Source organism: Mauremys mutica, chromosome 3 (genome assembly GCF_020497125.1).
Source record: "Mauremys mutica isolate MM-2020 ecotype Southern chromosome 3, ASM2049712v1, whole genome shotgun sequence".
Lineage (NCBI taxonomy): Eukaryota > Metazoa > Chordata > Testudines > Geoemydidae > Mauremys > Mauremys mutica.
Window position 1 is genome coordinate 114,491,225 of NC_059074.1, and position 20,727 is coordinate 114,511,951.

The 20,727-nt window shown below is 43.9% G+C and overlaps 1 protein-coding gene and 1 long non-coding RNA gene across 3 annotated transcripts in view; one reads left to right on the forward strand and one right to left on the reverse strand.

The window, feature by feature from the left end:
- Positions 1-20,727, forward strand: part of ESR1 (estrogen receptor 1) — a 285,513-nt gene that overhangs the window by 51,019 nt on the left and 213,767 nt on the right. The window contains exon 1 of one of the 2 annotated variants that reach the window (XM_045011671.1): positions 16,704-16,731. The exons of the other annotated variant lie outside the window; for it this stretch is intronic. Coding sequence (XP_044867606.1) covers positions 16,719-16,731 — 13 coding nt within the window. The 5' untranslated portion in view covers positions 16,704-16,718. Of the gene's footprint in view, positions 1-16,703; positions 16,732-20,727 lie in introns of those variants that run through there. 2 annotated transcript variants of the gene reach the window in all.
- LOC123367426 lies at positions 577-20,709 on the reverse strand. The gene is made up of 4 exons (XR_006578457.1): positions 19,909-20,709; positions 3,982-4,070; positions 2,364-2,468; positions 577-1,585 (listed from the first exon to the last, which is right to left on the reverse strand). It is a non-coding gene; the product is annotated as an uncharacterized LOC123367426 (long non-coding RNA).

The following is a 20,727-nucleotide window of genomic DNA, read 5'->3' on the forward strand; positions in this document are numbered from 1 at the left end:
GCAGCACTGATTGCCTTACAGTGATTCAGGTAGGATGGCTGTTGTTTTATAATGAAGGATACCACCAAGATAATAGAGTCATGCAACCCAACGGGATCCAATGGGACCTGACTACAAGTGTCAGGTTCAAGTTGGGTTGGGTCTGAAAATGACAGGACCTTCTAGGGCTTGGGTCAGGTCATCTCTGATTGTGCAGTGGTGGCTGCATGTCCTGCTCCTACTGGGCACATGCCCTGCTCCTGCCGGCCACCACCACCTTGCTGCACTGTGTGTATTGCAGTCATTGTACCAACAAGTTGCAGTGTCTCTCGCCATATGGCAAGTTGCGATGGTGGCAGCCAGTGTTGGTGGGGGCACACAGCCCACCTCTCAGTATTGTGCACAGTGTGGTGAGGCAGAGGTGACTGGTGGGGTCAGGGGGCACAGCTCCTTCTCACTCAGGTGAATTCAGGTCCTGTTAGGGCTTTAAAATTAGCCCTGATCAGACTTGTACAAGCTAGAGAAAAAGTGATTCCCAAAGAAAAGGACACAAAGAAACGAAACCTTTTTTGTAGAAAAGTTTATTCAACTGTGGGTTTACCGTTCCGCATAGTGAACCATTATGATTATGCAAACTGGGATGCTATGTCCAAGTTCACCAATGGGCTGTCTGAAGGCGAGTTCTAGTTCCTCATGGTGGAAGGTCAGGTGGTTGCAAGGTCAGCTCTGCAGGGTTCCCTGAATGCTGTGGACTCAGCTGCCAGAGTCATGTCGATGGGAGTAACCATGCATAGCTCACTGTGGCTTCTGTCATTGGGGATTCCTAACTCCTCCCCTCCCCCATATGCCAGGCTGCATCTCAGAGGTTTACAGACATGGCTCAAGTCAGTGCACTGCCCTGAGGTGCATCACCTGGACAGACTAGTGTCTATCCCAGACAAGATCCTATCATCCTTGGTTTGGTGGATTGACAAAGACAATGTTTGCACAGGAGTCCTGTTCTCCCCAGCTCTCCCCTCTTGACTTTGGTAATGGATGCTTCAACCACTGGGTGGGAGCGCATCTAGGAAACCTGGAAGCTCAGGGCTTGTGGGCCACTCAAGAGGCCAGACATATATTATCTTACAGTTATGGGCGATCACTAGAGCCTGACGCCAGTTTTTGCCACATATACAGGGCAGGACTATCCAGGTGTTTACCTACAACACCACATCACTGCTTTTTGTCCATGAAGAGGGGACACCAGATCAAACAGCCTATTCCAGGGGGCAGTCAGGCTTGGAATTGCTGCATACAGAATTCCCTGACTCTCATAGCATCACATCTACCAGGGGCTCACCATGATTTAGTGGACTGACTGAGCAGCTCATTCCATTCTAACCACGAATAATCTCTCAACATGGCTATTCTAAAACTAGAGTTTCAAGTAGGGGGAATCCCAGTAGCGGACTTATTCTCATCCCAACAGAACAGGAAATATTCCCAATTTTGCTCAAGGCTGGGCCACAACTCGAGGTCCATCTTGGATGCATTGCTCCTCCCATGGGTCAGGAGCCTCCTGTATGTGTACCCTGCAGTGCTGCTTATCCCCAGGGTAATTCTGAAACTGAAACAAGGATGAGGGAAAATGATCCTCTTACACTAGCATGGGTGAGACAACCATGGAACTCACAACCTGCACAAGTTAACCATTTGGGAACTTTTCCCCCTCCCTTTCAGCAAGGACCTGTTATCCCAGAACCATGGGCAGGTGTTGCATCTGAACCCCCAGTCACTGAATCTCATGGCCTGGTTCCTTAGTGGCTAAGCCCAGAGGAGGGATGCTGTTTGGCAGCAGTCCAGAATTCCCTGCTGAATAGGTGGAAGCCATTCACAAGGGCTACTTACCTTAGTAAGAGGAAGTGCTTCTCTACCTAAGTGGTTAGCCGTAGTGTGTCTCTTACTCAGTCTACAATTCAAAAAGATTTTGGACTATTGATTATCCTTAAAAAGAATCCGGTTTGGCAGTCAGCTCCATCAAGCTGCAATCTCTGTGTTTCAGCTCTGTATCATGGGTAGGACTGTATTTTCTAACCCCATGACTACCAGATTCCTGAAAAGCCTAGAAAGATTGTTTGCACCTATCAGAGACCTTACTCCACAATGGGATTTTAACTTAGTGTTTTCCCCCGATGTTTCCCCCTTTTGAGCTGTTAGCCTCTTGTTCATTGCTACACCTCTTGGTGAAGGTGGCTATTTTCATAGCCATCACTTCTGTGAGAAGAATGTGTGGGAGCCACATGCCCTGACAATTGATCTTGGAAATGTTAGAGGTACTGATATTTGTGAACAAACCTTTTCTACTAGGAAACTGAACAAATCATCAGAAAAAGGCTGACACCTACATTCCATGTTGCAGGTGTCCACCACAAAGATAAAGCCAATCACCAAGAAGCTGGTGTCAGAGAAGCACTGCTGGTCTTCCCCTTGATACTCCTTCCTTTGCAGTCCTGGAAAAACACATTTTGTCTTTGTTTTCTGCTGTGTACCCTTGAAAGCATTTTGTAACAAAAAGAATAACTGTACATTTATATAACTAAAATTCTGTGTACATTTGTATGAAAGTTAAGTGCTGTTCTCGGGCTAGTGCCAAGTTGCCTGTGCAGCCCTCGGTACTTTGACATATCACCTTCTGCAAAATCATATGTCTTTGTAAGAGCCAGGTGACCATTAAGGTTCCGCTCAGGTAAGTATATCCAAATTTAACTAAACCTCTTAGGTCTACAAAAATTGGGCTGGAAATCTCACACACAGTTCTTCTTGTGGGCTTTCCTAGTAGTACCTGCTTGCAGTTGGGGTGGAAATAGTGAGAAAACAGCCTTTAGGCTGTCTGTTCCTTGGGGAAGTGGATGTCTCTTCTTTTGCACCTTGTACAGGACAAAGCATGCAGATAGCACCTGCCAGATAATAACAATATTGAAGTGCCTGTGCAGTCTGTCATAGCAACATGGAAGTATAGCCATGTGCAAAAATGAAATACTGTATAAAGAAAAGCCAACTTTCTGCCCCCTCAAAAACTGAATTGGATTTGCATAGATATGAGTTCTTCAACAAGTGGAATGCAGGCTGGGGAAAGGGCTTTGTATTTTATCTGAACTGATTCATCCAGCTTTATGAAATTTGTCACTTGCAAAGGTGATTGGAGGAATTATGTTGTTGCAGGAAAAATAGTGTATAATAGTGTTATAAAATCAACAAGAGGGAGGCACAAGCCATCTTTGAGTTTCCCAGCCCTGTAAGCAACATTGGAAAACTACAAATAATGAGATTGGGGACAGGGAAGAAATGAGGATACACCAATTCATTCCACAGAAATGAAATGGACTGGGAAAATGGTATATATCAAGAAACCATATGGGGCCAGTTGTGTGTTTGTGAAGTGAGCACTGTATTGCTGGAGGGTAAAAGATGGTGTGGCTGAAATGAAGGACTCAAAATTGGGTGACTGGGAATGGTCACAATAACTTCCGGTGATTTCCTTATTCCTACCCTGTAATGGAGATTTTCAGTACTCCTGCTGCATTATTCTTGACTCTATTCTCAACTCTGCCACAAACTCCTTGTGTGACTCCAGGGAAATCACTTAACCTTTCTGTGCCTCAGTTTCCCCATCTTTAGAACAGGGATAGTGCCTCACAGGTGTGTTGTGAGGCTTAATTTGTTCATATTGGTAAAGCTCTTTGAAATCTTCATACGGAAGGTTCTGTGGAAGTGTAAGGTAGTATCATCCTAGTGTTATTGTCCACTGGGCCGTGTATCCCTCAAGGATTTGGTGCCCTTATCTTTTACAATATGAATGGGTTTTTTTCTTTCAAGAGATGCTTGCTTTTTAAAAGCTTTCAGATTGTGTTTGAAGAACAGCTTATTTATATTGTATTGCTCTTTCCCAAACTCCTGCACCACATTATGTACGAGGTGAAGATTTCTATTTTAGATCCTACTCATCTCCTTTTTCTTTCTTACTTCCTGCTGTCTTGTTAGCTCTTTGGATCCACTTTGCAGCATCCTCTACTGGTAGCGAGACAGTGACTCTTTCTTCAACCTTGCTGTTACTGAAACAGAAATGAGAGTGCACTTGACAAAGCAAAACCACTTTAATTTTTCTTGCATTTCCCTAAGTATCAATATGGGTTTGTCCTTTAGTCTTGTGCATCATGGAGATTTATGATGCTAAATTTATGATGCAGCCTTCATCTGCCCTTTGTGTAGCTATTATTGCACCTTAATGAGTGCCAGCAAATTGAATAGAAATACAGTCTTCTGTGTGCAATAGGATCGCCTCTGGGCTTCATTATGCAGGGCCTTAAATACATCCTGCTTACGATTACATATAATTGATTCCAACTATAAAGAAAGCATTTTGCATTTACAGGAACTTCATGATAAGAGTCACACTGAAGACTCATCTTGCTCTACTTTCCTCGACTTATCTTCTGCTACAGTTTCTTAACTTAGGAGGGCAGTGGGTGCTATAGCTTCAGGGACTGTGACCAGTGCGGAGTTACTAGTCATCATTTAAAATTCACAGAAATTGTCCTATTGCTTTTTATCTCTGACTGGATTTCTGGGAAAGTCTGTCTGTCTCTCTCTCTCGTTTTAAGTAATTTTTGTGGTTGACTCCCTGTGTGGGCGAGTGTTCGTGCATGTGTTCTCCGTCTCTCAGACACGTAGAAAGAGAGAAATATTAAAATTCACCTGTCAGGCAGGTAATAAATAATGTGATTAATTACATAAAAATGTTTCTAATTCTGTCTGAGCCGGAACAGATGTATGTATTGAAACTAGTTGACTAATCTAGGGTAAGCTGATCGTTGAGTGTGAAGGTTATTCAGAATATCCTTCATATAGTCCAACTACATTGTATACACAGATTCATTTATATGAATCTTATTGTTCTGGCTGAGAGAAGTAGTAAAGAGATGGAGACAGTGTGTGAGGCTGCGAGATGCTGAGGCCAGGCAGTACTTTTTGCAGAGCAGGATTTTCAGTATGGAATGAAATGAGGTTACAACGTTTATTTCCCAAATACAACCCACATACCTTGATTTTGTTTTTCACAGTCAGGAATTTTGAAACATTAATTCCGCCCTCCTCATCTTCAGGAAGGAAGTTGTATACTATTAAAGTCTTGTGCAAGACAATACATTATTTGAATTACATGGATACAAAGGCAATTACAGTGGTCAAAAGCTTGTATGTTATTCCCTCCCTTGCTAATCATTCAGCACAGTATGAATAGAGAGGGGAGTGTGTGGTGCTAATCAGTTTCTCATAAACAGATAATACTGTGTACATGAATGCCCTTATAGCCTAAGCGCAAAGGAGACACCAGCAAATATGTTTTTGTTTCCATGTAACACACTCGAATGAATGAACCATTGATTAGCCAAATGGGTTGTGAATGGTATGTCCTTTGGTCACGGTTTTTTAACCACTGAAATGTTTCCCCGAGGTGGATATTTCAGATTCTTCACACCACCACAAACTAAATCTTTGACTTGAGATTTTAATTGCCTTTTAATGATAATTTCCAATTACATTTTGTAACCCTTTGCATCATGATTTTAATAGCCTTTCTGTAGTCCAGTTATATACTGGAAGAGAGAAGCAGTAAAAATGATATATTGATCTCTCATTGCCAATCTAGAATAAAATGCAGATATGCCACGTAAATGCAATATTATACACACAAGTGCACATGCACATAACACACATAAGAACATAAGAACATAATATACCTCTCTCTCTCTCTCTCTCTCTCTCTCACACACACACACACACACACACACACACACACACACACACACACACACACACACACACACACACACACACACACTTTTGCAGTGTTGAAATTTGTTTGGAGAAGAATCTTGCAAACCTTGAAGATCTTCCACATTTACATGAATAGCTTCTCAGAAGTGAAGGGCTTTGGAGGATGGAACCTAATTTTCTTTTATACATAATTAAAAGAAAACAAGTTTTAGATTCTGATTTTTAAAAAATTTAAAAAAACCCAAATACCCTAATTTTTACTTCTAAGAATGAGTTACACTTTGCCTAAAAATGAATGAATCACAACCCAGAAACCCATGTCTATGTGCAAAATGTCAACCTTAGGCTGTTGCAGGAAAACTAAGATTCTGAACCTGCTATCAGAACCATACAGGCCACTTGAAAACACTGGGGCTTTGCATGTGTGCAAGGCTCATCTGGCCTCATTCTCACTACAGGACCAAAACAGACAGCTACCGGTACAGTTACTGTGAGAATCATACTCAGTGTCCTCATCTGTGTCAGTCATAACTTTTTTCACATTGATATTTGTATATAATTTCTTTTAAAAAATGAAGAAGAAAAAGTACTTGTGCAATTGTTTTAATGTATGTGCTTGAATACATGTGGTGATCACATGGTCAAACGCTTTATGGATCCACTGGATAGTGTCACAAAGCCTATTAATCCAGCTCTCTGCCTGGAGAAGTGGCTGTTGAGGGGCTTTGCTGCTGATCCATCTCCTGAGGTTTACTCTTCTGGTCCCAATAGAAATGATGAGCATCCAACCCTGTTACTCAGATTGAGTGTTGAAAACAGGGTTTGTATCAAATTCTGATCTCAGATGCATATGTGAGTCTCCCAGTGATACAGTTAATGCTAGCCAAGTGCATTCAGTGGCAGAATTTAGCCTTCTATGTATAGCATGAAAATTCTTTTGCAAGGATGTCTTTGTTAGGCAGCCAATCAGATGTAACATATAACATCTGTTTATTACTCACACAACAATTTATTGTTAAGAGGCAGCTTTTACTATCTATCAGATTTGCTAAAACCAAGTATCTTCAATTATCAGTAATCATGTGCACCTGCACATAGTATGAATGCAGCACTTTTCTGAGGAATTGAATCTCTTCACATCTTTGCATTTCATGTTGAAAAGATAATTTTTCTCTTGATTTACCCCTGGGAGAGCAAAGGGAAACTAAACAGCATGTGCTGAAAGGAAGAATTCCTGGTGTTTGTTGGTGTTTTACCACTGATAGTCAAGAAGAAGTTTTGAAAATGTTCTCAAAGCACAGGCAGAAAGTAGTGGCTTTACTTATGGCTATGATCCCTTAAACACTGCTTACCCTCCTCTTATCTCCCGATATTTATTTTCTGTGGCTTTGTGTGAGAATAAGGAATGGATTTTTACAAAAAATATTTACACCTACATATTGGTAAATATCACAACAATTCCTACTGTGTTAACAAATGTCTACTGGCACAAATTCCAGCATGTTACCTGGAAAACAATGTGTTTTCTCAATCTATGTTAAAATATGAAATCAAATTGATATGAAACCAGATTAATAAGAAATCAAATTGCATAAAATGTGCATCAAGTTGATATGAAATCAAATTGCATTAGAAGTATACCTAGATATAAATCCAGTATCTGTGGCGCTGCAAGGCTCTACCGGGAACCGGAGCGGTGAAAGCAGCAGCCTGGCAGGCTGCCACTCCCATGAGCCAGTGCCCTGCACTGGCAGCTCCTCCAGCATAGCTATACTGCCCCCAGCCCTGTCCCCAGTCCCACCCATTGCACTAGCATGGCCAGGGACAGCTGCCAGTGAACCTGCTGCCTGCCCCAGTAGGCGGGGCTAGGGGCAGTACAGCTACTCTAGAGGAGCTGCCAGTGCGGGGTGCTGGCTCCTGCTTTTGCTGCTTCGGTTCCCAGTAGAGCCCTGCAGCTCTGCAGATACCTAATTATATCTGCGGATACCCGCATCAGTGGATATAAACTTTGTATCCGCGCAGGGCTCTAATACTGGTTGCAGCTGTGAGCACTCAACACTTCTGCAAATCAGACCCCATGGTCTCAAATTGGGCACACAGAAAAGAAGGAACATGGAATTAGTTAACACGTGAAAATTTTCATTTAAGTAACTCATCTGACAGGAACTCTGTGACAGAGGCAGGTATAGAATCTAATTTTCCGGGGCAGCTTTGAATTTTCTTGACCATGAGACCCTCCTTTCTCTTCCTGCAATTCACTGCCTCATTCACTATATATCTTCCAATTTGTGAAACAAATGAGGCAGGAGTAATAAAGACACCAGCCTCTTTTAGTACACAAGCTTGATTCATTCCCAGAGCAGGTCAATCCGGTGCACTGAATGAGGCTGGGGTCCTATGGGAAAAAATAGTACGTGATCACGTAATGAAAGACTGTGATACATATGTACAAAGGGGCTGAATTAAGGAGTATCAAGAGATTAAATTACTTCTGTATTTGGCACGAGTGCAACCACTACTGGAATACTGTTCCAGTTCTGGTGTCCACAATACCAGAGGATGTTGATAAATGGGAGAGTGTTCAGAGAAGAACCACAGGAATGATTGAAGGATTGGAATACATGCCTTATAGTGATAGACTCCAGGAGCTCAATCTGTTTAGTTTAACAAAGAGAAGGTTAAGGGGTTACTTGATCACAGTTTCTAAGTACCTGTGTGGGGAACAAAACTTTGATAATGGGGATTGTTCAGTGTAGCAGAAAAAGATATAGCAAGATCCAAGAGCTGGAAGTTGAGGCTAGACAAAAGATTAGAAATAAAGTGCAAAATTTTAACAGTGAGGATAATTAATCATTGGTACAATTTTTCTCAGCCTGTGGTGGATTCTCCATCACTGGCACTTTTTAAATCAAAATGCAATGTTTTTCTAAAAGATCTGCTGTAGTTCAGATAGAAATTAATTCGGGGAAGTTCTATGGCATGTGTCATGCAGGAAGTCAATCTAGTCAATTACAATGGTCCCTTCTAGCCTTTGAATCTATAAAGTTGCACAAGCAACCTTAGTTCTGGCATTTCCTAAATTATGAATGTTTGGCTTTGTAACTTTAATAATAATCTTTTAAAATAGGATTTTTGTGTGTAATTTCCTATGTTTACAAAAACAGAAATTCCATCATGTAGCATCATACCGACATCCATATGGTTCATCAGCAGGGTTGGAACCTTAAATCCACTTCACAGACCTCTGCCACTTGAGCTAATGGAATAACTAATAGCAGTAGTAGTTTGTTATCCTCTATGCAGGCCAGCACTAGATGGGGATGAGACACACACTTTGCTAGTGGGTTTCACAAAGATTTGCTGACAGCAGAGGAATGGCGAGACTCAGGAATCCAGGTTTCCATTCTAGGCTGTGGAGGGAAGAGTGATCTTGTGCCCATTTTCCCCAAGCTTGATGCTTTCATCCTGTCCTCTCCAAATAGTCCCTGTCCCAGTCCTGTCTCTTCCCCACTGCTCTATGCTTCCTGGGCCCAGACTGGGGTGCATTCAGGGGGCAGGAAGAAAAGGCTCCCTTATCTCAGTTACAGTGCTAAGCTCTAGTCCACAGCCGCTGGGAGCAGCCATCACAGGGAAAATCCAGCTTCGTTCCTGTAGCTAAGGGCTTGAGCATGCTCATTCAGTCCGTAGAGAGGGTGCATGTGCAATCCAGTCACACTGGCAGCTGAGAGAGGCTCAAGCATGATCAGTAAGGATGGAATCCTCAGAGATTTTAGTTGCTAAATTCTACGAAGTCTCTACTGAGCACATGTGAACTGTGATTTTTTTCCAAAGGCTTATAACTTGCCCAAATTTGGGTGGATTTTCACAGGAATAGCACAAGGCACATCCCCAATACAAAGGGCACTCCACTGCCAAATTTCTCTAAAGCATAGGGATGCTAGAGCTGTTAAAATAGGAATTTCTTACCATGGGGAAAATGACGTTCTCCTTCCCCCTCCCCGATTTGTTCTCAGAAATAGCTGGACTTTTGCTGAGGTTTTCCATTTAAACAAAAATCAGCCCAAGGCAGATACCCATCATGGAAAATTTCAGCCCAAATGGTTAAAATTTGTCCACGTTATAAGCAACTGAAAACTGAGTCTTAGAATAATAAGTGGCTCCTCCAGCTCCCCTATAATGTATTTAAATGAGTTTTACATTTGAGAAAGTTATAGTGCTTTTGAAAGAACAGGTCTTAGAATGAATTAAGTGGTGAGGATATAATATGTGACAAAATGGGAATATTCCATTTATATAATTACTGATGAATGAACAGCTATTAATTGAATTATCAAGTTTATTAGTGGCGACCCATGAACAATTGTGTTTAACACTTTGCATAAATGTTTTGTGAATGTGCACATAACAATTACAGATTAACGTCCCAAGGTGGTGAGCTGCAATCTATAGACTAAATTCTGGCTAGGCCTACTCGAGTATGCTGCTGGGAAAAGGGCACTTGGAGCCTCTTCTCCTACGCTATTGACACTGCACAGTACCCTGGCAGAATGCTTTCACTAGCATTCCATAAACACTACAAAGGAACTGGCTAGTGTGCTCAGCAGTAAGTTGGGGAGGTGGCAAGGGCCCTGCCTTCCCTGTACACCTGCTGGCATCCAGCTGCAGGCACTGTGGGAAGGGTATACTTCTTATTTTTGATGAAATTGTAAGGGCCGATGCAAAGTGTACCACTCCACCTTAGCAGCTCTGCTTTCTTGTGCTGTACAGAGGCAGAAAGTTGCAAGGAATCTCTGCGTGGCTTCTGGAGCTTCCATCCTCCCTCCAGTGCTCCTTTCAGGAGGAAAGCCAGAGTGCAGTCCTATAATGTTACGACTGTTATTTACCCGTCTGAGAGTCCCTAACAATAATCGCATGCTTTTTTAAATACTTTTTAAGCAGTGATTAAAGTAGATCAAAATTTGAGGGGGAGCTCACCAGTGCTGGTTGTTGTGTGTTGTCATGGATGTTGACAACATGTGATGAAATTACATTGAATCATCTTGTGATGGGACATGGCAAAGGGAAGACAATAGGGAAAAGGAAATAAATGAACTGGAAAGGAGTTAGTTGTTCCTGCCCAAGTCCATTGTCATCCAAACAAAGCTGGGTGTGTGGCCTGCAAAAGTGCATTGTGTATAGGGAACATCCTTTGTGTTCCAAACACCTTTAGCTTTTACCCCTTCCTCACCCCTACATGCTACTGGAGAGTGCCAGAAGGGAAGAGGGCACTAAGAGGGTCATGTTTCCCTTTGATTTGGCACAGAATGGGGGAGCCAGTGCCACGGTCTTCCTTTGTCCATGTAGGGGAGAACTGAGGGTAGCAGGCTGTCTTTCTTTCCTTCTCTGTCCCCTGATCTTCAGTCAGGGACCAGATCCTTCTAATCCTCGCACTTTAAACAGGGCCGCCCAGAGGATTCCGGGGGCCCGGGGTCTTCAGCGGCGGGGGGCCCTTCCGTTCCGGGACCCGCCGCCGAAGTGCCCCGAAGACCCGCGGCGGGAGCCCCCCGCCGCCGAATTACCGCCGAAGCGGGACCCGCCGCCGAAGCGCAGCCCGGTCTTTGGCGGTAATTCGGTGGCGGGGGGGGGTCCCCGCCGCGGGTCTTCGGGGCACTTCGGCGGCAGGTCCCGGAACAGAAGGGGCTCCCCGCCGCCGAAGACCGGGCTGCGCTGCGGCGGCGGCGGGTCCCGGTCCCGCTTCCCCCCCCGGCCCCGGCCTCTTACCCGAGCGCGTCTCCGGCGGGGCCTGAGCTCCGTCCCGCTCAGAGCCGCGTGGTGAGGGGGCGGGGCTGTGAGCTCCACGCCGAGCGGAGGCAGCTGCCCCGCCCCCTCCCCACGCCGCTCTGAGCGGGGCGGAGCTCAGGCCCCGTTGGAGCTCCCAGCCCCGCCCCCTCACCACGCGGCTCGGATCGGGGCGGGGCTCAGGGGCTCGGCTGGAGACTCGGCGCTTGATGCGCTGAGGCTCCAGGAGAGGGGCGGAGGCGGGAGCCTCCGCTCTTCTCTTGGGGGCCCCTGCGGAGCCCGGGGCAAATTGCCCCCTTTGCCCCCCCCTCTGGGCGGCCCTGACTTTAAAACCTTCCATCTGAGGAATCTTTATTTCTTCAGCCACTGAAGAGGCAGGAGGAAGGGGCGCTCTCTCACCTCGGGAGAGGGACAGGAAGCAGAAGTTGCCCACTGTTGTAGCCAGGAAGAGGGGAACTTTGCTTTCACACACTCCCCCTTACTTTTAATCCCTAGCTACTAGCATATTCTTAGGGACAGCAAGTCTCCATTCACCTGTTTGTGCCAGGCTGGTCAAGTGGTTATCCATATGTTATCCAACCTAGGGCCTTTTCCTTCCTCTTTTCCTTCCTACTCGTTCTTAGAATTCATTGTTTCCTGTTAGTGACATCAAACTGCTGCTGTGGGAATGGCTGGGATTTTACAATGACAGAGATCACAAAAGATTATGAGCTCTCCATACAAAGAAGAAACTGGCAAAGGGACTGAGGGATATGGGGAAAGTCTGCTTCTCACACAAACAACTTCAGAAAAAGCACTATGAAGAGAGGAACTAGAAACATTGTTGAAAGGTAACTTGATTTACATTTAACTCTCTTACTGATCCCTCATTTGAATTAATACAAAAGTTAATTTTAAATATAGAAATAAAATAAGACAAATTTCCCCCTCCCTCTTGGCAGACTGTAGAAAAAGTGATCTTAATCCTAGGTGAAGTAACACCTTTTCCCCCAGGAACTAAAACGACAGTACCAGAAGGGCTTGTAATGCCTGCATGGCTGTGGGTCTTAGCATTGGCACAGGGGATATAGGTTTTTACATAATTGGAAGCCCATTGCCCAGCACATCTGTACACACAAATGATGTCTGTCTGTCCTGCATTAACTGGATCTCTGATGTCATGTTTGGGAGTAATGTCTTCAGATAGTTAACCTTTCCAAATACTTAGCATAACTGCGATGTTCTGAGGGATAGGATCTCTTAGATGTTTTTGATTTGAACTGAGTTGCATTTTAGCTTCCAGGGCTCAGTTGCATTTTAGCCCATATGTCCAAAATTCAGACCTTCCCGCATGGGGATAGATCATACTGCGACAGTGCCTGAGGGCTCATGATTCCAGGGGAGTCTGCAGGAGTCTCAGGAGTAAGAGACAGATTCTAAGCAATGGGGTCACCCTTCAGTGAGCCAGCAGACGTGAGGAAAAGTGCCTCCTTTACTGCAGGAAGTTCCTCTTGCTACCAGGAAATGGCAGAAATGGCTAATGACTTGTTATAGGCATCTCACCAACCCATTTTATTAAGACGGTTAATTCCCACTTCTCAGGGAGCAAGTACATCTATGTGACCATTGCCTCCCCAATCCCAAGCTCCCTCAGAAAACTCCTAACTCACCAGACAGCCATATGTCCAGGAAGGTAGCAGATGATGGCAGCTTCTTTTGCCAATCACTACTTTAGGGTGAGGCAGAGACACCGTGCTGGAGAGAGGGACAAAACCACAAAGGACTTCAGGAAGGAAGTGAGGAGAAGGGCAAAGTCACCAGGGACGTGGTGGTGAGAGTGAGGACTGGAGGGCAGAATCAGCAGGGAGTGGGAAGGGGGTGGCATGGTTTGGGTGGTCACTTTGGATGACACTCAGATACCACAGCGATGAACATAATATAAATACCAATAATAAGTAAACCAAAAGGGAAAGGATGTGAGAAGGATGTATTCAAAGTTGGGTGCTCAGTTTGAATTTGTGCTTGAGGGCCCATACAACTACTGTTATGCCCCTGATTTCACTTTTTTTTTTAACTTGGCACTTGCCCTGCTTTAGTTTTAATCACAGTGTTCAGCATTGTTTTCAAACATGAAGTATGTACCTCTTCTGTCTTTCTGGGTGCAAGAATGTCATTGTGACCATGGGTCACTTTAGGCTACCTGTGTCACCTGTAGCTGTGGAAATGGGTTACTATACCAGGACTCTGTTTAGTTGGGCCTTCAAAGCTTGAATATTTGAGGTGGGATTTGTTTTGCTGTTTGGGAAACTGCTGTGGCTCATTTCACTGGGTTTAAAAGTGTGGTGTTTTTGTTAAAATCCTTGCTCCTGGTAACTTTCAATTGGAAGTATCCAGCAGACTTTTAAGATTTTTACATTAACCAGAAGAATTTCTTCATGCTTCTTGAAGGAGGGTTCCCTCCAGAAAAGGGCTCAGGATCTGACTGAAGGTGGTAGTAGTGAATTGAAGGGCCTGTGGTTGAAGCAGTACAACTGGGGCTACGACTTCCCAAACATTTTGTCCCTGAGGGTATGTCTACACTACAGTTAGACACCCATGGCTGGCCGAGGTCAGCTAACTTGGGCTAGCGGGGCTCAGGCTAAGAGGCTGTTTAATTGTGGTGTAAACATTTGGGCTTGAGCCCGAGCTCTGGGACCCGGGCTCGGGCTCCAGCCTGAGCCCAAATGTCCACACTGCAATTAATCAGACCCTTAGCCTGAGCCACACGGGTCCTAGGCAGCTGACCCAGGCCAGTCGTGGGTTTTTATTTGCAGTGTAGCCTAAGAATCTCACAGACAGAGAAGCTGGAGGGAAGGGTCTTCTTATGCTTCATCTAGGGTCATCCTCTAGGAAAGTTGGGTTTACAGGCATCTGCAAGAGAATGTCTCAGTAAAGTCCATTTTAACTGACACTGGAGAGAATGAGGAAGATGTTTCCTAGGTGATGCCTCTCTGGTCTGGGATCTCTGAATTTCCTACCAGTTAAACAACTGGTCATATTTTGAGTTTTTCGCTGTTGTCCTTGTGCTTGTTTTTTTCAAGCTTCTGTGTGTTTTCACCAATAGATTACCCCTCTCTTTCAAGCTCTTTCAACCTATTTCTCAGTAATCCACACTGTCTCCCTTGGCACAGACAGCCATTATTACTAATGAGCACGTTGGAGCTCAGACATTATTCTCTAGACGATTTCAACTAAAGAGGCAATTCCAAATGGAGTTTGCTGAAAACAGACTCTTCCAAATGGGGTTATAAATGTGATTTTGACACTGTCATTGTGCAGAGGTAGCCAAAACCCAGTGAAGAGAAAACACTAGCTCCAGCTAATTTATGAGCAATATCATTCTAATGTAGGAAGCATAAATCTTTCTCGTTTCACTGCCTCATTCAACAGCTTAAGGTCTGCTCAAATTCTTATTCTCCCATTCTTTTTTGCCTCTAGGGTTATTGGCATACACCCCAACTCATTGGCTCACTAATTTCCTCTTTGAAGTTTATATTTTTTATTCTGATTAATGTTTGCTTTCACTTTTGGAAGCATTTGAAAAGGACACACCGTGTGGTGTATCAAATCTATGGGATGTAGATTGATCTATAGGAAGAAGATCTTTCATTTCAGTTTAAACTAGTTGAAACTTAAGACCAGTGTTCTTGGACCTCTAGGTTTACTTCCTCTACTGGGCGCAGGAGGCCCATTCTACAGACTGCATCGTAAACAGTAAATTGTTGTTTGTTACTAGAAAGTTAAAATTAACAGCCCAAATGTAATTTCCCTTGTGCGATGTGTACATTGGCTATCACAGGCTCGAGCAATGTCTGCTGTGCTATGTACTGAAATGATTTCTGGGATACTGTAATTATATCTTCATCTGAATTGATCTTAAAATTCACTCTTCTGACATATAGCTGTACTGCTACTTGCTATATATTACTGTTCTCTTCACAAGTAATCAGTCCTAAAATCAATGCTCTTAATTCCTACTCTGTGTCTCTGACCACGATTTACTTCACCATTTTAGTGCAGTGGATCACCTGAATGTGTTCCAGTTAGTTGCATTTTCTGTGTCTTTTGTTTCATGCTGAGCAATAATCTTTTGATTGTGTTTGTGTTTGCAGTGAGTACCAGATCCTTCCTTTCTGCTACTTTTCTTGAGTGTATTCCATTTCTTTCCTTACTCTTGTGTAAAATGAATTGGCCAATAAGCAAAGTCACCTGGTTTTTTAGTAGTTTCCTGATCTGCATTTTGATTTTTAGGTTCCGACAAAGCTCCCATTTAAGTCAGCAGCAAAACTACTATGGAGTTCAATGAGATCAAGATCAATCCCTTAATGAGTTTAGAGTGGCATGCTATTTTTTTTGCATTTTTTCAGTGTCATCTGTAATGCTAGTGATATTCTTCATCATAAAATCCCGATTAAAAATAGATACCAGAAGGATTCTTCTTTTGTCTGCCAGATGTTGTTATGCTTGGCTAGTTTATGCAAGCTACTAATCATTTATTATAATAATGATAATTAACACTTCTATATTGTCTTCCATCTGAAGAACTGTATGCACTTGGTAAAGATTAATGAATTAATCTTTACCCACCTCACCTGGTTGTTTTATTATTATCTCCACTTCACACAAGCGGAAATTGAATCAAAGGGTATGTCTAGACTAGATTTTTTGGTCCTGTTGTAACTTGAGTTAACTGATTAACTCGAGTTGTAGTCCCACTGTAACTTGAGGTAATTGATTGCCAATACTTAACTACCACCATTGTACATCCTAATGTAAACACTGCACAGATGTTTGTTCCATGACACAAACTTTTGTGGAATGCCTAGATTAGTATTTACAAAGGCGTTATAGTTAACTGGCAAATTTACGTTACAACCGGGCCACAGATTCTAGTTTACATATACCCAAAGAAGCTTAAGGACTTGCTCAAGCGGACTCAGCAAGTTTGTGGTAGAGTCAGGAGTAAAGTCCAGCTCTTCAGACTCCCAGCTGTGTGTATTAATAACTGAGCCAAGCTTTCTCCCTAACAAATGCCTCCATGGATTTCCTGGTGCCCTACTTCTCATCAGATTTCTTTATTCCAATAACCTAGTTACAGTAAAAGCTTTTTTATCTGGCACGCTGGAGGAATGTGGGGTGCCGGTAAGTGAAAAATTCCGGTTAACTAAGAGGGCAGGAGTTTGGGTGCAGGAGGGGGCTCAGGGCAGGGGATTGGTGTACAGGTGAGGTTTCGGGGTGCCAGATCTGGGGGGTGCTCACCTCAAGCAGCTCCCCACAGGTGGCAACCTGTCCCTGCTGCTCCTAGTCAGAGGCATGGCTAGGCGGCTCCGTGTGTTGCCCCCGTTCTGAGCGCTGGCTCCGCAACTCCCATTGGCCAGGAACTGCATGTGAGCCGCCCGAGGTGAGCGACGCCCAAATCTGGCACCCCAAAACTCCTCCCGTGCCCCTGCCCCTCACCCCCTCCCGCACCCAAACTCCCTCCCAGAGCCCATGCTCTGCATCCCCTCCTGTGTCCGAACTCCCAGCCCCTCACCCCCTCCCACACTCCAAACCCCTCATGGCCATTACTCCACCTAGGAGCAGCAGGGACATGTCGCAGCTTTTGGGGAGCCATGAGGAGCCAGGTAGGGAGCCTGCCGGCCCCGTGCCAACCGGGCTAGAGACTGGACTTTCTATGAAGTTTAGAAAAGCCCGTTTAGAGAGCTTTCCGGTTTGCACAGAGCTGAATAACACAGCTTTTACTGTATTTACACTTCTTTAAGTGTTTTTTACATATGAGGAGGCCAGTAAATACAGTAAAAGCTGTGTTTTTCAATTTGCTTTACTGTGACCACCTGAAACCCTATTTTTTTATTTATACATATTTTGGGGAGGGGATGACTTTTATTCATAGGAATGTGGTTATTTGGAATATAATGCCATCAGGCTTACTAGGCTGTCCATTTGGAAACAAAGGGTGGGATCCACAAAGTTACTTAGGTGCCTATGAGTGGGATTTAGGCATCTAAGTGTCGAGTTTAGGTGTCTAAGTCCCAGTTTTAGGCTCCATTGTGATCCACAAAACTTCTGCTGAACACTGTAGGTGCTTAAACTTACTCAGCACCTAAATTTTCAGGGTAAAAGTTCCCTTGGTGCCTACATTTCTGCCTCTGGGCACATGCACTACTGATTCCTTCTAGGCATCTGGCCACCTATCTCCCTAAGCCTCAGAGTGATTCACAAACTGGGGGAAGACAGGCATTTGGGTACCTAGCTGGCATGTGGGGCTCGAGCCAGTAGGTGTGCTTGGAAACTTCCTATCAGATCAGTCCCATGTAAAATCTGGCTGGAGGAGGAGATGGTTGTGGTGGGGCCCACCTTATAACTCAGTGGTTAGAGCACTTGCCTGCAATGGGGAAGACTCAGACAACCAGCAAGACTAGGGCTCTGTTGACAGAAGAAAGTTTCCAGGCAGTTTGTCACAGTAAGTGGGTGGCTTAAAGTAATATGCTGTGGTTGTTGAATCTGAGCTGCCCACATGCATTGGGAGTTTGAGTCCTAACTCTTGGCAGCTTTCCGAGAATGTGTATTGTGTACATTGCTTGTGCTTTGCCTACATTCTGCAGGGGCTCCTTTTGGAAGATTTGCCCCGACACCAACATTTTTCTTTTAAAAGTGAGATTTTAAAGTGCTCCAAAATCCATATGCAGACTCTGATTTTGTTATTAAGGATATTAACAGTAATTAAATAAAGGGAAAATTAAAGACTTCGGTCAGCAGTTAGGATAACGTACTCATTACTCATACTCTTAACCCTTTCTTGAGCAATGGAACTGAGAGTGACTAAATGAGAGCAGTTAAGGTTGCCAAATGGTGGTTCATGACATCAAGTTCAGCTGAACTCAAACCTCTGAAAACAAGGAACAGAAGCGTTAAAGTAACACACACTTAAACCTCTGAAAACCAAGAGATAGAGAGTTAGGGAACGTGCCATGCTCACAAAATAACCTTAACTCTGCCCTCTTTGAGAGCTGCTCTAACACATTGATAACACATATATTAGTAGTCTTCACTTGCAACAGAACTCTCAGAGAACAGAGCATATGAGCACTGTAGGACCAAGTCTAACACCTTCTCTTTGCTAAGACAAAACTTGGGTTTAGGTCCAGTGTAGGGAACAGGAGCTACCAATACCTGGCCTGCACTCAGACACTGAACCTGCTCCACACAAACCACCACCCGCTTGCTAAATATTACAACCCTTTCACATTTGGTCAGAGGAGTCCTCCTAAGACATTGCCCTCTCTTACCCATCACTAAACTCCAGAGACCAAACCCCAAGACAAGAAGGCTGCTGTGCACCACTGTTGATGCAACCTACAGAACTCAGTGGTGAAATGAGCTGTACTTGAATCTTCATTGTACTCATACATGTCTCTTCATATCACAGTGACAGCTTGTTCAATCTGCTCCAACTAATTCCTCCACTGCCTAACACAGTGAATACAGCTGGAATACGTGCAGATAAATGCTGGAATTCAAATCTGTGGAACACAACACAATATACGCAATGGTGCTTTCCCCTGGTTCACATGTCTACTTATTATGGCATGAACCCTATTGAACCATTCCCAGTGACTATTTCCAACTTCAGTGGATAGAGTTAAGTTTGTGATGTGGGGGTGGCATGTACCTTAACTCTGTATTTCCTAGTTTTCAGAGGTTTAAATTTGCGTTCCCGTAACTTTTTATTTCCTGGTTTTAATTAATATTATTAGAGATATGGATCCATAAAGGCGAGCCTTATAATGCTATTTAATTTCCTGGTGAATGATATCTGAGGAGGGAGCATTCTGTAGTGGGTAGATGAAGGGACTAGAAGCCATGATACCTTGTTCTAGCTGTTCCTGCTCTGCCACCAATATGTTTTAGGACCTTGGACAAGCCATGTAACCTCTTTGTGGCTGTATAGAGGGTATAAAAATACTTGCCTACGTCACAGAGATGTAGTGAGGCTTATTTAATATTTATAAATAACTTTGAGAACATTTATGAAAGCTGATGTATAAATGCAAATTAATATTATTATATTAACTTTATTAGATGGCAGTTGGGTGGGGGAATTGCATATCTGGAGGCCGTGTGCGGGTTTGGGAAATAGGAAGGTTGAAAACCTAGGAGGTGTGTTGGGCAAGATACGAGGTTAGTGAGCGCAATTCACAAATGAATATATTTATCTGTATTACTGTGTACTGCAGTACACTTTAGTGAGGGCAAGTATACTATCCAACAGTAGCCTCAAGGTTACCTGTTGTTTTGCATAGACATTGTAGCACTCACCTGCTAGCTGTATGTCACGTCAACCGAGCTTGACTGATAGATAATTATATGTGCAAAGTCAGGGCTGGTTCTAGGGGTGGAGCAGTGGAACAGTTGCTATGCGATTGTGCTCTTTTCCCCCCTTGCGGTCCGATTGGCTGGCCTTTTTTTGGCCCACTGGTGGTGCAGTGCTGAAAATGTTTTCCACCTTGGCTAGCAAAATGGCTAGAGCCGCTTCTGTGTCATATGGCAGCTTTACTTTAGAACCAGTAGCTGAAAGCTGTTGCCGTTGCATGGATGTTGTAGTTGGGCCAAGGGAGCCATCATCTGCATTCTGTATTCAATTAATTTTCACTTTATGTTCTCCTTCTTTTATCCACTCTGTGGCCAGTGAGGGTAGCCTTCTTTCTTGGCATTGTGTGTGGTCAAAACTTTGAGGGGAGCACATGGGAACCATTTTTACTTGTACCCAATCCTGTATGGCTTGGCATCAGATTATTCCAGAACTAGTGGAAGGGCTTCACACCAGTATGCCTGTGTACTTTTTTGTCAAACACTGTGTCAGGAAACACTCACAAAACATGGTAAACACGCTAACACAACACAGAGCTGCATGTGTTAGTGAACAGGCAATCATATGGAATGGCAGTAAAGCCAGATAGGTAAGTAGTATTTTGGGGGTCTTGTTTCTATGTGCTGTGTTGTAGTGAAAAATGTTGCTGTTTGTACATGTTCCCCAAAGTTTGGTCACGGGACTTGCCTCAGCTGGAGACACAAACACTTCTTTGTTATCCGACACAGCTGTTACTCTCACTTTCTCTGATCAACTGTCACATTCCA